Source organism: Pseudorca crassidens, chromosome 14, assembly GCF_039906515.1.
Source record: "Pseudorca crassidens isolate mPseCra1 chromosome 14, mPseCra1.hap1, whole genome shotgun sequence".
Lineage (NCBI taxonomy): Eukaryota > Metazoa > Chordata > Mammalia > Artiodactyla > Delphinidae > Pseudorca > Pseudorca crassidens.
The window spans coordinates 10,316,419-10,331,660 of record NC_090309.1 but is presented as its reverse complement, the minus strand read 5'-3'; the positions used below and the strand labels follow the sequence as shown (position 1 = coordinate 10,331,660).

Here is a 15,242-nt window from a genome sequence, read left to right as displayed (position 1 = left end):
GAGAAAGGCTGCCCTCTGGCTGGGGCAAGCTCTGGAAGGACAAGCAGCACATCTTCTGGGGGAGAGAGCCCATTCCTACCAGCTGGTCTCATGTTGGGGTTTAAGGGGAGCCCGCTACCTACATTGCCCTGCTGGTCTTTAGGATGATGTATACCTCCTTTGCCACCCCCCGCCAAATCACCATATCTGACAATTTGGCTTTTGATAATGACTTTCTTTTGTTCTCACAGGAATCTCGTAAGACGGTTATGGAGGAAGGAGACTATCAAATAGACCCATTTGGCAGATGGGGAAAGTGAGGATTCGAGAAGTCACAGGATTTATTTAGAGTACTTGGATTTTTTTCCCCACAGGCCCATTGCTTTTCTGAGAAAGCCAGTTTTGTATCTGAAAAGCCAATGTTCAAAAAGAATTTACCTAGTCTTTCATCCTGTGAGCCTGGAATAGAACAGGAGTGACTCATTGAGGCACGGATTGACACACCGAGACTTTGAGATTATTTTGACGACACTCAGCAGATGAGAAATGGAAATATGTATTTAAGTGTCCAGGATCTCGTAGCAGAGTTCTACTGGAGTTTAAGGGCAGAGGAGCATAGGAGGAACCTGAGGCAGCCATGGTCATGACTGTCTTGTATAAGAGATGTTGTGGGATTGTCCCTTGGTTCCCTGTGTTGACTCTTCTCAGGTGACAAGTAGTTGTGTGTGGCAGTTTCTGTGAGTGTACTGCAAGCAAGAGTAATCACTGGGGCTCCTATTTCCACTTCTAGGGTCACTTTCTGAGAATTCAGACCTTCCCCATGCTGAAAACCCAAAAGAAAATGGCCTGACCTCTGTGCTGCTGACCCCTGCATACCAGGTGGGTTTAAATTTCTTCTTTTTTTTTTTCTGTTCTCAGAACATGAATATAGTTTCTAGCATTGTTATGGACTTGCTCAGCCGTGGTTCCTAGACCACTGGCTTCATCCTAATAAAATAATGAGCAGTGAACCTAATAGTAAATGCTCTTCACATGGACAGAACTTTCCCTCCTGGCATCACTTCTCTATCCACTTAGTGCTAGATGCACGCTTACAAGCTCTTCAGGGCTGTGATTAGCCTCCTGGCGAGATGCAAAGGAATAAGAGCCAGTTGCCTTGCCTTGTGAAGTTTACTGAGGAAATAAGATACAGATAAGTAAAATAGTTAAACAGCAAGAAGAAATATATATATATATATATTAATAGAGAAATTACTAGTACAGACAAGTCATAAAAGACCTTAGAAGAGGTTTTCCATCCCCTAGAGTATTTGGGGGTAAAATGCTGGGATAAAAGCTGCATTTTGGAAGACAAGAGAGAGTAGGTAGTTGGAAAATAGAATATAGGAATATTCCAAGAGAGAGAACAGCTTTGACAAAAGTCTCCCAAGTGATGAGAGAGTCAGAGGTCTTCAGGGAGAATGTGTGTCACTGTGGAGTGAGCTGGAGTGTGATGAGGGAAGTGTAGGCGTGTTGTAGCCAGACCACAGGAAAAATCCACACAGGATCTTATTCCAAAGGCAGATGAGGCCCCGTGAAAGTTTTTAGAGGCCCAGCAAGATGAAACATGCCGTGAATGATTGGAGAGAGAAGATTAGTCAAGATACTTCTGTAGGATCTGGTCTAGGATACTGGGAGAATGGCAGACCCCGTGGTAAAGGCATTGGGACCGCCTGTCAAGCTCAGACCTGCCTCACAGCATCCAGGTGCTGACAGTGCATGCAAAACGCTAGGAAGAAACACCAGTACTGATTCTGATCTGAATTGGTAGATCTCTTTCAGAGGGAAGAGGAGAGAGAGTCAGTAGCATCTGCTGGATGGTAGATGTGGTCTACCTGTGCCCTCAAGCCCCCCACATACTCACACTGAGCAGCAGCTCCTTAAATGAGTTTGATTGCTGAGGTTTTCTCAGAACTAAAGTCTGAAAGGAACTGCTAGGTAGTCTGTTACTGCTGCGTTGTTTGTAAGAAAAGAGACTGTACAAATTACATGGCTTGTGTTGAGCACTCCTGAGGCATGTGGCCTTAAGGGACCGTAACTTAAAAAAAAGGAAAGTTATTTCATAGTTCAAGTATTAGAAGAAGATTTAAATTATTTTGAGCAAGGGATTTTCAAAGTAGTTTCTCTTAACTTTGTGTTATTATGTGAATTATTTTACCAGTTGGTTTTGGAGGATATGTACACATATATACGTGTGTGTGTATACATATAACATGTATATATGTATATACATATATATTCAGGGGCTATGGCAAAAGCGGTGTTTCAAAGAAAGCCATGACTGGTTCATTTGCTAGCATCCCAGGGACTGGTCTGTTTCAATGTGACTCCATTACATTGAAGTTGTATAGAAAAAATTTTTAATAGAGTTAGAAAAATTATTAGACATTTGTTTTATCAGCAGTAAACAGATTCAGCTCTAGATTCAAAGGAGCATTACCCACCCTGCGCACTCTCCCTACATTTTAGTAGACGGTCTAAACTTTGTGCCTGTCATCTAGGTCAAGGTAAGGTAGAGTAAACACTCCTGTAATGTTTTCAATGTTTGATACACTTCTGTTCCCCTCCCACCTCTGTTCCCAGGCACACTTTTATAGAACACCCCATTTAAACTTAATTCTTGTTTCTATTAATTCTTGTTCAAGTGTTTCACCTTCTTTTAATTCTTTGACAAATATTCACCGTGTTCCTGCTCTGTGCCAAAGACTAGGGCTGCTTCACTGGGAAAAATTAAACCTGGCCTCTACTCTCTTCGAGGTTAGCTTCTAATGGGACAGACAGATGTTAATCACAAAGTCCCCTTGCTGTGTGCATAACCCAGGAGGAGGGAAGGAACATGGTGCTACCACCCAGAGAATCAGGGAAGGCTTCCCTGAGGAGGTAACCCCTGAGCTGAGATCCGAAGTGTGAGTAGGATTAAAATAGCTGAAAGGATGGGGAAACGGGGGAACATTCAGGGACAGAAAGCAGTGTGTGTAAAGGGGCAGAAGGGAGGGAGTATGATGTACATTTCAGGCAGCCAAAGGGCAGCCGGCAGCTGGAGCACAGAGAATGCAGGAGAAGCAGTGTATGATGGGGTAGAGAGGAGATGGTGGAGGTGGGGGGAGAGTGGTCAGACTGACTGGGGAGAAATGGCGAGAACACTTTCGGAACTCTGATAATTTGGGCTTGAAATATGGTTTGTTTGTTTGTTTTTGCGGAACGCGGGCCTCTCACTGCTGTGGCCTCTCCCGCTGAGGAGCACAGGCTCCGGACGCGCAAGCCCAGCGGCCATGGCTCACGGACCCAGCCGCTCCGCGGCATGTGGGATCTTCCCGGACCGGGCCACGAACCCGTGTCCCCTGCATCGGCAGGCGGACTCTCAACCACTGCGCCACCCAGGAAGCCCTTGAAATACTGTTTTACAAATCTATATACTGTGACATGTGTAGCAAACACCTTAATTTTTAGAAAATATATTGGACTGATTTTATTCTCAAAGGAAAACGAGAGAGAAAAATAATTCATATTTCTTGAATCTCTTGTATTTTAAAAACATACCATAAAGAAAATACTTAATTCATAATTATATTTTCTCCACTTTCCCATATCTAAATAGTAAGGATTTCTGTAGTTCTATAATTTAACTTTTCACCACGTAAACTAGTAACTTGGTACCTTCAGATTTTACCCTGCAGGTATTCTTTCCCACTTGCAGGTTACATGCGATTCTGATGCGTGGAGGTAAGGAGCGAGTCTGTGACTCCAGATACACCAGAGAATCTTAGTATTGGAAGGGATGGTAGAGGTCGTTTTGTCTAACCTTCCTGTCCTTCCTGTCTTTCTCCTCTTATGCCATCTGTTTGAGTCCTTCCCAGAGGCTTCTGGAAGGATGTCCCTTGGTGAGCACTTGATGTGTTCGGTTTTTCAGGAGTCGATGATCAGGGATATGGCTGAGGCTCTCACCCAGTGGGGGCAGCTGAACACTCCTCAAGGAGATGTGCCTGAGAAGCATAGGAATCTGGTCTTGCTGGGTAAGCATCACCCCGGCCCCCACCCAGTGTGGGAATTTACCCAGTGTGGTACCTTTGCTTCCTCAGTTCCTAGGAGCTCTGACGTTCTTAGATTCAAAGATTCTTAATCCCTGTGTAAAGTCTGATGCAGGCAATTTCTTCTTTTTGTTTCTGGATGTAAGTTTAAACCTTCTGGAGTCAGAAGTGGACACCTTTATATCGTAATTGCCTAGGCGGTAGCGTCCTTCTTCCCTATTCCCTGACCAAGGATGTTGAGACAAAGTTCTAATAAAAACACCTCTTAAGAGATGGGTGCTTATTCTTTTAATAGGGAGAGGTAAAAACAAGTGATTCAATTATTCTGAACTCAAATAGACCCCATATCAATCTTCCTACCTTCTTCTGAGCGCTGTTGAGGGAGAAATCCAGAACCGACCTTTCTCTCTCTTATACTGACTGTCTTTTCTAACGACCAAGGAGCTAACACTGAGCTCTTTACCAGACTCCTTTTTCTTTCCCCACAAACAGGGCTTCCAATTTCCAAGCCTGATGTAATCTCTCAGTTAGAGTGTGGGGAGGAGCTGGAGAGAGAAGTCTCAAAAGCAACTAGTCCAGGTGAGTGATTTTTGGAAACGGTGAACGTAAAACCCAGATGGTCAGTGGGAAAAGCATCTTTGCAATGCTTGTGAAGGAGCCTTTCCAGATTTCGCTAGACCCATGGAAAGCTTGAAGTGAACTGCCTTTCTCCTGGGCCATACTCCAGCTCTGTGTATGCTGACCTGTTATAGAGTCATAATTTTATTTTTTAGAAAGTCAGTACTTTGCACCCTTTCAAACCAATTCTTTTTCCCAAATAAGGTGAAATAATGTTTGTTAATAATTTGTTTGGGTGCAAGGCTCTAAACCAGGTTTTTTATTTTATTTATTTATTTATATTTATTTTTTTTGCGTTACTCGGGCCTCTCACTGTTGTAGCCTCTCCCGTTGTGGAGCACAGGCTCCGGATGTGCAGGCTCAGTGGCCATGGCTCACAGGCCCAGCCGCTCTGCGACATGTGGGATCCTCCCAGACCAGGGCACGAACCCGTGTACCCTACATCAGCAGGCAGACTCCCAACCGCTGCGCCACCAGGGAAGCCCCAGGTTTTTTCATATATGTTATTTTATCTCTGCAGGATAACGTGACTTTTTGTCTCAGAACAATGACTATAAATTGATCTCTGAGTCGTCCCCTTGCCTTCTTCTCTAAGTGGAGGTAGCATAGCATAGTGGTTAAGAGTGCAGACTTTGGAACCACTCTTCCTGGGTTCAAAGCCAATCTGAACTACGTACTAGCTCTGTGAGCTTTAACAGATTGATTATGCTTTCTGTGACTCAAATTCCCCAACTGTAAAATGTGGGTAATGATAGCACTTAACTCATAGGGTTGTTGTGAGGATCAAATGAAATAATCCAAGGGAATGCTTAGAACAGTACATGGCTATGTGCTAAGCAAATGATAGCTAATGATTAAGTCCTGCTAACTTTTCTTTTGAAAGATGTCATGGATTTGAGCCTATCACTTTTGTCAAACTGGATACTGCAATAGACTACCAGCTAATTATACTTTCTTTAGCTTTTAATTATACTTTCTTATCCTTGTCTAATTAGGCAGCATAATACTGCCAGATTTCCCACAGTGAGTTGTTTACTCTGCCAGTTCTCTATTCCTCTACCTGCCTTCAAGACCTACCTGCCTAGTCATTTTATCTTCTCTGTTCAACTTGAACCCTTAACACGAGACAGGCAAGTCTCTGACTATCCTCCGCTAACCATGTGTTTTCTGCAAATGTTTGGGGCTTCAGTTCTTCCACTCCCCTTAGCTAAAAGTCCATTTGCCTTTAACCTGTTTCTACCTATTTATCCTTACAATCCCAGCCACTTCCTTGATTATGATACGTCATTGAGAAGGTTATATCGTATTGATTTATTTCATGTAGAGTCATGGTTGGAGTGGATAGTAATGACCATTTAAGCCTAGAATATTTAAAAATTTCTAGCAGTGCAGGTTTTTCCCCCAAACTCTTCCTAAGAAGCCTGGAATTTGGGGACAGGTGTCCTGACAGGTTGGGGACCAGTCTGAGCATGTGGGGATTTGACCTTCCCCTCCCCACACACTACTTATTTTTTTGTAAAGGTTGGTTCTGTTTTGCTGTTTCCAATTTGTTTGGTGTGGCGCGATCAGAGATGATCAGTTGCTTTTTAATTACTAATTGAATTTGTAGATCTGAACTACCTTGAATGCTAGCTTCTGGGATTTGTGTCTCACCTTGAGACAGTGGAACCAACAGAGATTTTTGTGTAAGAGGTATGCTTTTAAAAGGTTAGTCTGCCAGCAGTGATTGGGACATATTGGAACAAGAAAAGATTGGTGGTAAGATCAGCTATTGATGGACATTCTCAGGGCATGATGCTCTGGTGAGGTGGTGACAATCCATGGGAGACCATCATTTTCTGATCCCAGTCCAGTCTCCACCAGACCCTGTTTCTTATCTGCTATTTCCCCCATCACCTCTGTTTAGTCTTGTTCTGTTATTCTTTCTCATTTCCTCCCCTGCTGGATACAGGAATGTTGAGCACTGCTTTGCCCAGTCATCTTTCTTTTCTCATGCTCTCTCAAGGTTGCAGGGCTATTTTTGAGAACTTAGAAGTTCCTCTGTCCCCTGTAAGCATTTTTTGTTTGTTTCATTATTTTCCTACCACAGCAATTATTTTTCTCTCAGTGTAGGAAATGATACATTGTATTTTTGTTTCTTTCACACTGGGATACAGGACTGGAATGCAAGGAGCTAACTCCAGAGCAGGATATTTCTGAAGAAGAATTAGCCCCTGTTAACACTGGGGTGTTAATAGAGAGATTTCCAAAGGAAAGTTCCAGTGAATGTGAGGATTCTTTAGAGAGTCAGCAGGAAAACCATGAGAAACATTTAATACAAGAGGTTGTCCCTCAGAAGAAACCTTCTGGGGAGAGAAGTTACCAGTGTGATGGATTTGGAAGAAATTTTAGTCGGAGGACATTCCTTGTTCAACAGCAAGGAGAGCGACAACACAATTGTGATTCATTTAAAAAGAACTTGAAACAAAATTCAGATCTAATGAAACATGAGAAAATTTGTGCAGAAAAGAAGCCTTGGAAGTGTAATGAGTGTGAAAAGGCCTTTAGTTACTACTCAGCTTTTGTCTTACATCAGAGAATTCACACAGGAGAAAAACCCTACGAATGTAATGAATGTGGTAAATCCTTTAGTCAGAGCATACACCTTACTCTACACCAGAGAATTCATACGGGAGAGAAACCTTACAAATGTCACGAATGTGGGAAAGCCTTCAGTCACCGCTCAGCCCTTATTCGGCATCATATAATCCATACTGGGGAGAAACCCTATGAATGCAATGCATGTGGGAAGGCCTTTAATCAGAGTTCATACCTCACTCAACATCAGCGAATTCATACTGGAGAGAAACCTTATGAGTGTAATGAATGTGGAAAGGCCTTCAGCCAAAGCACATTCCTTACCCAGCATCAGGTCATTCACACTGGAGAAAAACCCTATAAGTGTAATGAATGTAGGAAAGCTTTTAGTGATCGTTCAGGCCTTATTCAGCACCAGAGAACTCATACTGGGGAGAGGCCTTATGAGTGTAATGAATGTGGGAAAGCCTTTGGCTACTGTTCAGCCCTGACTCAACACCAGAGAACTCACACTGGGGAGAAACCCTACAAATGCAATGATTGTGCCAAAGCCTTCAGTGACCGCTCAGCCCTTATTCGTCATCAGAGAACACACACTGGAGAGAAACCTTACAAGTGTAAGGATTGTGGAAAAGCTTTCAGCCAGAGCTCATCTCTTACAAAGCATCAGAAAACTCACACTGGAGAAAAACCTTATAAGTGTAAGGAATGTGGAAAAGCTTTCAGCCAGAGTTCATCCCTTTCTCAACATCAGAAAACTCATTCTGGAGGGAAAACCAAGGAATATGGAAAAGCCTTTAGTGAGCATTCAGCCTTTGGCCAGCAAAAGAGAATTCATACTGGATAAAGGTCCTGTACGTGTAGTATGTTCAGAACATATTTATTGAACAATTACTATACATGCTGTGAGGGCTACAAAGGAATTTAAGACTGTGTTACAAAAAAAGATCTAATTGAGAAGTCATTGTTGATATGGGACATAGCTTGTTTAGAGTGTGAAAGAAGGGTTTTACATTTTTTTAAGTAACAGAGGAAGTTGTGTATTTCCCTGGGGAGAGAGGGAAATTATTTCCAACACCCTAATGTGTATGTAAGCTACCAAATCCTTGTGAGAGAAATAGGGTGTGCCATGATGGAAAGAGGCCATCTTGGCTGGGGTAGGTGGTCTCATAATGCTAAGGAGATGAAGTTTTGAAGGGATAAATGGTCCTTTTAGGCAAATTGCAAGGGTGGAAATAAGAGGTTGGCAATTCACAATGAACCTGTACAGGGTTGAGTGGTGGTGGAAGGGACGTTGTCCTTGGTCTTAAATACCAGAGCACTTAGGAGGTGGATAGAAAGCATAGACAAAAAGAGCTTGGGGATGAACTCACATGTTGATTGAGATAACTACTCAAATGAGTACCAAGAACCAGGAAAAATATCAGTCAGGCTTGTTAGTTAGTCACAAAGTTTCCATCTTGAAGCCAAGGAATATTGGCCCGGCAAGTCCACTTCTGCACTTTTGGTCTTTTAGACAATGTTCATTGAGAAGTTACCTACTAAGAATCACAACTCCAAGGGTCAAGGCTGACAACCTAGAAAGGGAGATTACAGAAGGGACCTCTGATGCTTTCAGTCTGTTTTAAGGTGAGTTACCTGAGAATGTGCATATTTATAAAAATTTGCCTCAGTTGTATGTAGTTTGTACCCTAAGCTTTTTCATACCATCGTTTAATTTACCTGTAGACCTGAACTGACGCGGCATATTAGGTGGTAAACAACTTGAAAACACTAGAAACACCTTTCATCATTTTACTCTTAAATAGAGGCAGGTGACATCTTTATATTTGTTTTTTTTTTCACTGAAACTTTGAAGATTATTTTTGCAAACATTTTGAGTACTGTGTTTTTAGTGGTTACAAGTTCGACTGTGATGTCTTAGTGTGCATTTCTTTCAGTTTATCCTGCTTTCTGTGCTTCTTGAGGCTGTAGGTGTGTGTCTTTTGCCAGATTTGGGGGATTCTCAGCCACCATTTCTTTGAATACATCTTCAGCCTCCACCCCCACCCCTTCTAACAAATGTTAGATCTGTAGTCTCACAGGTTCCTGAGACTCTGTTTACTTACTTTTTGGTACGTTTTTATCTTAGTCTGCATGGGTTGCCATAGCAAAGTGCCATAGCTTGGGTGATTCAAACAACGGAAATTAATTTCTCACAGTTTTGGAGGCTGGAAGTCCAAGATCAAGGTGTTGGCCTTGGTCTCTGATGAGGGCTGTCTTCCTGGCTTGCAGATGGCTGCCTTCTTGCTGTGTCCTCATATGGCCTTTTCTTGGTGCCTGAGCATGGAAGGAGAGAAAGAAAGTGCTTGCTCTCTTCCTTTTGTAAAACCACCAGTCCTGTCCGATTAGGAATCCAGCCTTATGACCTCATGTAGCCTTAATTTACTTTGAAAAACCCTATCTCCAAATACAGTCTCATTGGAAGTTAGCACTTCAACATATGAATTTTGGTGGGATACAATTCAGTCCATAGCATTTCAGTCCCTGGCCCCCCAAATTCATGTTCTCACATGCAAAAATATATCCACTCCCTCCCAACAACCCCCAAAGTCTTAACTTATTGCAGCATCAACTCTAAAGTCAAGTTCAAAGTCTCACCTAAATATCACATAAATGAGATATGGGTGAGACTTGAAGTATCATTCATCCTGAGGCAAAATTCATGTCCAGCTGTGAACCTGTAACACCAGATAGGTGATGTGCTTCCAAAATTCGATTGTGGGACAGCATAAGATAGACATTCTCACTCCAAAAAGGAGAAATAGGAAAGAAGAAAGGGGTGATGGATCCCAAGCAAGCCCAAAACCTAGCAAAGCAAGCTCCATGAGATCTTCAGGTGAGGATAAACCTCTCTGGCTTTGTGTCCCACCTTCCAGACCTGCTCGTGCAGCCATCCTGCTGCCAAGCTCTGCTGGGCAGCCCTGCCTCCAAACTGTGGCTGGAGGCTGTCTGGCCTGTTGAAACCAAGCTGATGTCCCCACCCTTTGAAACTGAGGAGGCAGCCTCAAGATCTCTGAGTCGACTTCAGAGTCATTCTTCCCTTTCTTGAAGCACGGCGCACGTTTGCAGCTGAATAAGCTCTATTGTCTGGCCCTATAGGATCTAAGAATTCCAACAGCCTTCCTTCATTTGTCTGGTTTTTCTATCCCCTTTAGTCCCAGCTGGCTGTGTTTCTGCTGGTATAGTCCCATTTCTGTCCCTGGCTTCTGCCGAGATGGCTGATTAAATCTACGAGTCACACCCATGATCTCGTTATCAAATGGTTGCTCAGCCTCGCCCTTAGTGTTCTCTTCAGAACAAGTTTTCTCGTGTTTTGCAACATGGATAGAATTTACCAAACCTCCAAGTTCTAGTTCCTTTTGGGTTAACAGTTCCTTTTTCATTCATCTCTCTTCTCTCGAATATTTTTTTTCTTGGCTGGGTTGGGTCTTCGTTGTTGCGCACAGGCTTTCTCTAGTCGCAGCGAGTGGGGGCTATTCTTCGTTGCGGTGCATGGGCTACTCATTGTGGTGGCTTCTCTTGTTGCTGAGCGTGGGCTCTAGACGCGTGGGCTTCAGTAGTTGTGGCGCATGGGCTCAGGAGTTGTGGCACACGGGCTTAGTTGTTCTGCGGCATGTGGGATCTTCCTGGACCAGGGCTCAAACCAGTGTCCCCTGCACTGGCAGGCAGATTCTTAACCACTGCGCCACCAGGGAAGTCCCTCTCCTCTCGAATTTTGCTCTAATCAGTAAGGAGGACCCAAGCTGTGCCTTCAATACTTTGCTTGGAAATCTCCTATGTTGAACATCCAGTTTCATTGCTCACACGTTCTACATTCCACAGAACACTGGAACACAGTGCAGTGAAGTTCTTTGCCACTTTACAACAAGGATTGCCTTTCTTCCCGTTTCCAATGATGTGTTCCTCATTTCTGATGTCTGAGACCTCACCAGAATGGCCTTTAATTCTAGGAGTCACCTCAAAACTCTTCCAGCCTCTTTCCGTAACCCAGTTCCAAAGCTACTTCCACATTCTTAGGTATTTGTTAGAGCAGCGTCCCTCTTCTAGGTACCAAAACCTGTCTTAATCTGTTTGGGTTCCAAACCAAAATACAGGCAGACCTTGTTTTATTGTGTTTCATTTTATTTGCACTTTGCAGGTATTCTGGGATTGTTTTTCTGTTTTTTGTTTTCCAAATGTAAGGTTTGTGGCAACCTGGTGTTGAGCAACTCTATTGGTGCCATTTTTCCAACAGCATTTTCTCAGTTCGTGTCCCTGTCATATTTTGGTAATTCTCTCAATATTTCAAACTTTTTCATTATTATTATATGTGTTATGGTGATCTGTGAACAGTGGTCTTTGATGTTACCAGTATGATTCGCTGAAAATTAGCATCTTTTAGCAATCAAGTTTTTTTTTTTTTTTTTTTTTTTTTGCGGTATGCGGGCCTTTCACTGTTGTGGCCTCTCCCATTGCGGAGCACAGGCTCCAGACGCGCAGACTCAGCGGCCATGGCTTACGGACCCAGCCGCTCCGCGGCATGTGGGATCTTCCCAGACCGGGGCACAAACCCATGTCCCCTGCATCGGCAGGCGGACTCTCAACCACTGCGCCACCAGGGAAGCCTGCAATAAAGTATTTTTAAATCGAGGTACGTACTTGTTTTTTAGACATAATACCATTGCACACTCGATAGACTACAGTATAAGGGTAACTTTTATATGCACTGGGAAACCAAAAAACAGTATGTGACTCACTGTTGCGATATTCACTTTATTGTGGCTTTCTGGAACTGAACGCACAATATCTCTGAGGTGTGCCTGTACCATAGGCTGGGTGGCTCAAACAGAGATTTAATTCTCACAGCTCTGGAGCTGGGAAGGCTAAGATGATTTGGTTTCAAGGGGCCAGCAGATTTGGTTTCTGGTAGGAGCTCTCTTCCTGGCTTGCAGGTGGCCACCTTCTTGCTGTGTTTTCATGGCCTTCCCTCAGTGCATGGGTGTGGAGAGAGAGAATTCTTTCCCCCTCTTCTTAGAAGTCTACCAGTCTTATCACATTAAGACCCCATACTTATAACCTCATTTAACCTAATTACCTTCTAAAAGCCCCATCTCTAAATACAGTCATATTGGGGGTTAGGGCTTCAACATATAAATTCAGGGGACACAATTCAGTCCATAGCAATTTTCTCTTTGTTGTTCAGATTGGGTATTTTCTATTGTTCTGTCTTCAAGTTCACTGGTTCCTCTGTCCCTTCCATTCTACTATTTGAGCCCATTATTGGGTTTTATGTCAGTTATTGTATTTTTCACTTGCACTTGATTCTCTATTCTGTTTCTCTGCTGAGACTTCTATTTTTTAAATTTGTGTCAGGTGTGTTTGTAATTGCTCACCGAGGCATTGTTATAATGACTGTTTTAAAATCCTTGTCAGGTAATTCTCACATTTGTGCCATGTCAGTGTTGGCATCTGTGGATCATCTCACTCAGGTTGAGATTTTCCTGGTTCTTTGTGTGATGAGTGATTTTCCATTGAAATCTGGACATTTTGAGTATTATGAGGCCCTGACTCTCTTTGGAGCTTCCGTCTGGGCAGCCTTCCTCTGACACTGCTCTGGTGGAAAGGGTTGGGGGGACACTGCCTTATGACTATAAGTTGGTGTTGGAAGTCCCGGTCCATCATTGGCCTCTGTTGATACGTGGGACAGGGATCCTCAGTACTGCTGGGCTGGGGGTGCGGAGGAGTTCCAGCTCCCCACGTGGCCTCCACTGACACCACACCAGTAAGGAAGGGGAGAGACGTCTTGTCTCTGGGTAGGGTTGGAAGCCTAGTCTCCCCTAGAGTCCCCGGTGACACTGCTGAGGTGGGATGGGGGAGGGGTTGGCTTTGACAATCCTGTCCCCCACTTGACCTTCTCTGACACCACTCAGGGTGGGGATGGGGCATTGAGGAGCCTCATTACAGCCTGTGAGGGTGGATATGTAGGCTCCCCACTTGGCCTTTGTTGGTTGTGGATAGGAGCACAGTGTTTTTTCATGGTCTCTGGCCGGAGTAGGGTGGTTCTTGTCTAAAAGTTTTCTGTCTTGCTAAGCTGCTCTTTTTTCCTAGTCCTTTGGCTAGAATGAGCAGACTTTTCTTGGGCTTTTTTTTTTGGTCTGTGCTTGTTGTTGTTTCTGGATTTCCTGCTTCTTCAGAACCCAGTCTGGGACAAATGAAGCAAAAAGAAAACCCAAGGAGCCCTGCGTTGTTCTTCAGGTCCAGAGGTCCCCAGCCTGTCTGTATTCCCTCCACCTTTCAGAATCTTATGTTGTTTTTTATAGAACGTGCAGGGGTTTTAGCTATACTTAGAGTAATGGGGGAAATCACCACTCCACCTTTCCCATGACATCCTCCATCTGACACTGAAGTGGCAGGTCAAGTTGCATCAAAGGTTTGTAGCTTACACCGGGCATTTGTAACCAAGTAAGGACCAAGAGGAATGCTCACTTGTTCCCCAAAGATACATTGCCTAGTTGGAAGGTAGAAACTATCAGGCTGCAAGCGTCATCTGGCTTTGAGGGAGCTATAGTTTTTAAGTTGAGGAAATACCAGCATTTAATTGTAGTTTACAAATTCAAGAAGGAAGAATAGATATGACTAAGAATATAAACTATGAGGTTAAGCATTTTTATTTGTATCTTTGCTCCAAGAACATGTGAGGACCACTGGAGAATTAGATTCAGAATTGTGTGTTTTTTTCCTATTATGTATTATCTATGTGTGTATATCACAAAGAACCAACAAAATAAAGAAAGAAAATAATTGGAATTTGGGACAAATCACGTCATCCTTTTAAATCTGTTTCCTCATTTATATATATTTTAAAATGTGATACCTCCTTGAGTGGCTAGATTAGGTAGATAATGGGTGCAGAGTGATTTGTAAGCTATCAAGTGCTGTATGACTATTAGGTATTGGTATAGCTGTTTATATGACCTGCCATCATGTAAACTTTATGGTGGTGTAGCCCAATAAAATGATGATGAATATAACATGTGTCTTTTAACCTTTTATTTAAAAAAGTTTTTTTTAATGAACAGTAGTAAAATCTGCATCTTTTGAGATGATTGTATGGTTTTCTGTAATCTGTTAATGTGGTAAATTACATTGATAAATTTTCTAATGGTAAAGAACACTTGCATTCCTGGGATTTACACAACTTAATGATTTTCCCTACCCTTGGAAGAGTTTGTGCTCTTTGAATGTTTAGTTACATTCACCTGTTAAACTGGGATTATTGTTGTATAGTGTGTGTTTTGACTGGTTTTAGGGGATATTCAGATTTTCTATCTCTTCTTGAATTTTTTTAAGTTAGGCTTTTCTAAAAGTTTTCTTTTTTGCCATTAAGTTGTTCAAATATTTTTATTTTATTTAAAATCCCTGTTTTATCTGGAGTTGCTTATTTGTCTCCTCTTTTTCATTCCTGGAGTTGCTTATTTGTCTCCTCTTCTTTTCTCTTGATTGTGTTTCCAGAGGTTTGTCAGTTTTACTACTCCAAAAAAAAACCTGGCTTTTGGGCATTTTATAAAATCAACTTTATTAAAGTATACTTTTAGATAAATAAATTCACCCATTTAAAGTGTCCAATGAGTTTGATAAATATAATACCTGTTTAACCACCAAACTTGTGTGTGTGTGTTTATAGTATGGTTTTTTCCTTCTCTCTTTCCTCCTTTAATCTCATTGACCCAACTAAAATAACCCAACTATTAGTTTCATTGATTTTTTTCTATTGTTTATTCTCTATTTTATTTATTTCTGCTCTAATCTTTATTAGTTTCTTCCTTCTGCTAACTTTAGTCTTAGTTCTTTTTTTTTTTTTTTTGTGGTACGCGGGCCTCTCACTGTTGTGGCCTTTCCCGTTGCGGAGCACAGGCTCCGGACACGCAAGCTCAGCGGCCATGGCTCACGGGCCTAGCCGCTCCGCAGCATGTGGGATCT

At 42.6% G+C, this 15,242-nt stretch overlaps 1 protein-coding gene across 1 annotated transcript in view; it reads left to right on the top strand.

Moving 5' to 3' along the window:
- Positions 1–14,293, top strand: part of ZNF892 (zinc finger protein 892) — a 34,166-nt gene extending 19,873 nt beyond the window's left edge. The window contains exons 2-5 of the mRNA XM_067704319.1: positions 770–858; positions 3,929–4,031; positions 4,539–4,625; positions 6,821–14,293. Of these exons, the coding sequence (XP_067560420.1) occupies positions 770–858; positions 3,929–4,031; positions 4,539–4,625; positions 6,821–8,088 (1,547 nt within the window). The 3' untranslated portion in view covers positions 8,089–14,293. The remainder of the gene's footprint in view (positions 1–769; positions 859–3,928; positions 4,032–4,538; positions 4,626–6,820) is intronic.
- Positions 14,294–15,242: the final 949 nt, after the last annotated feature.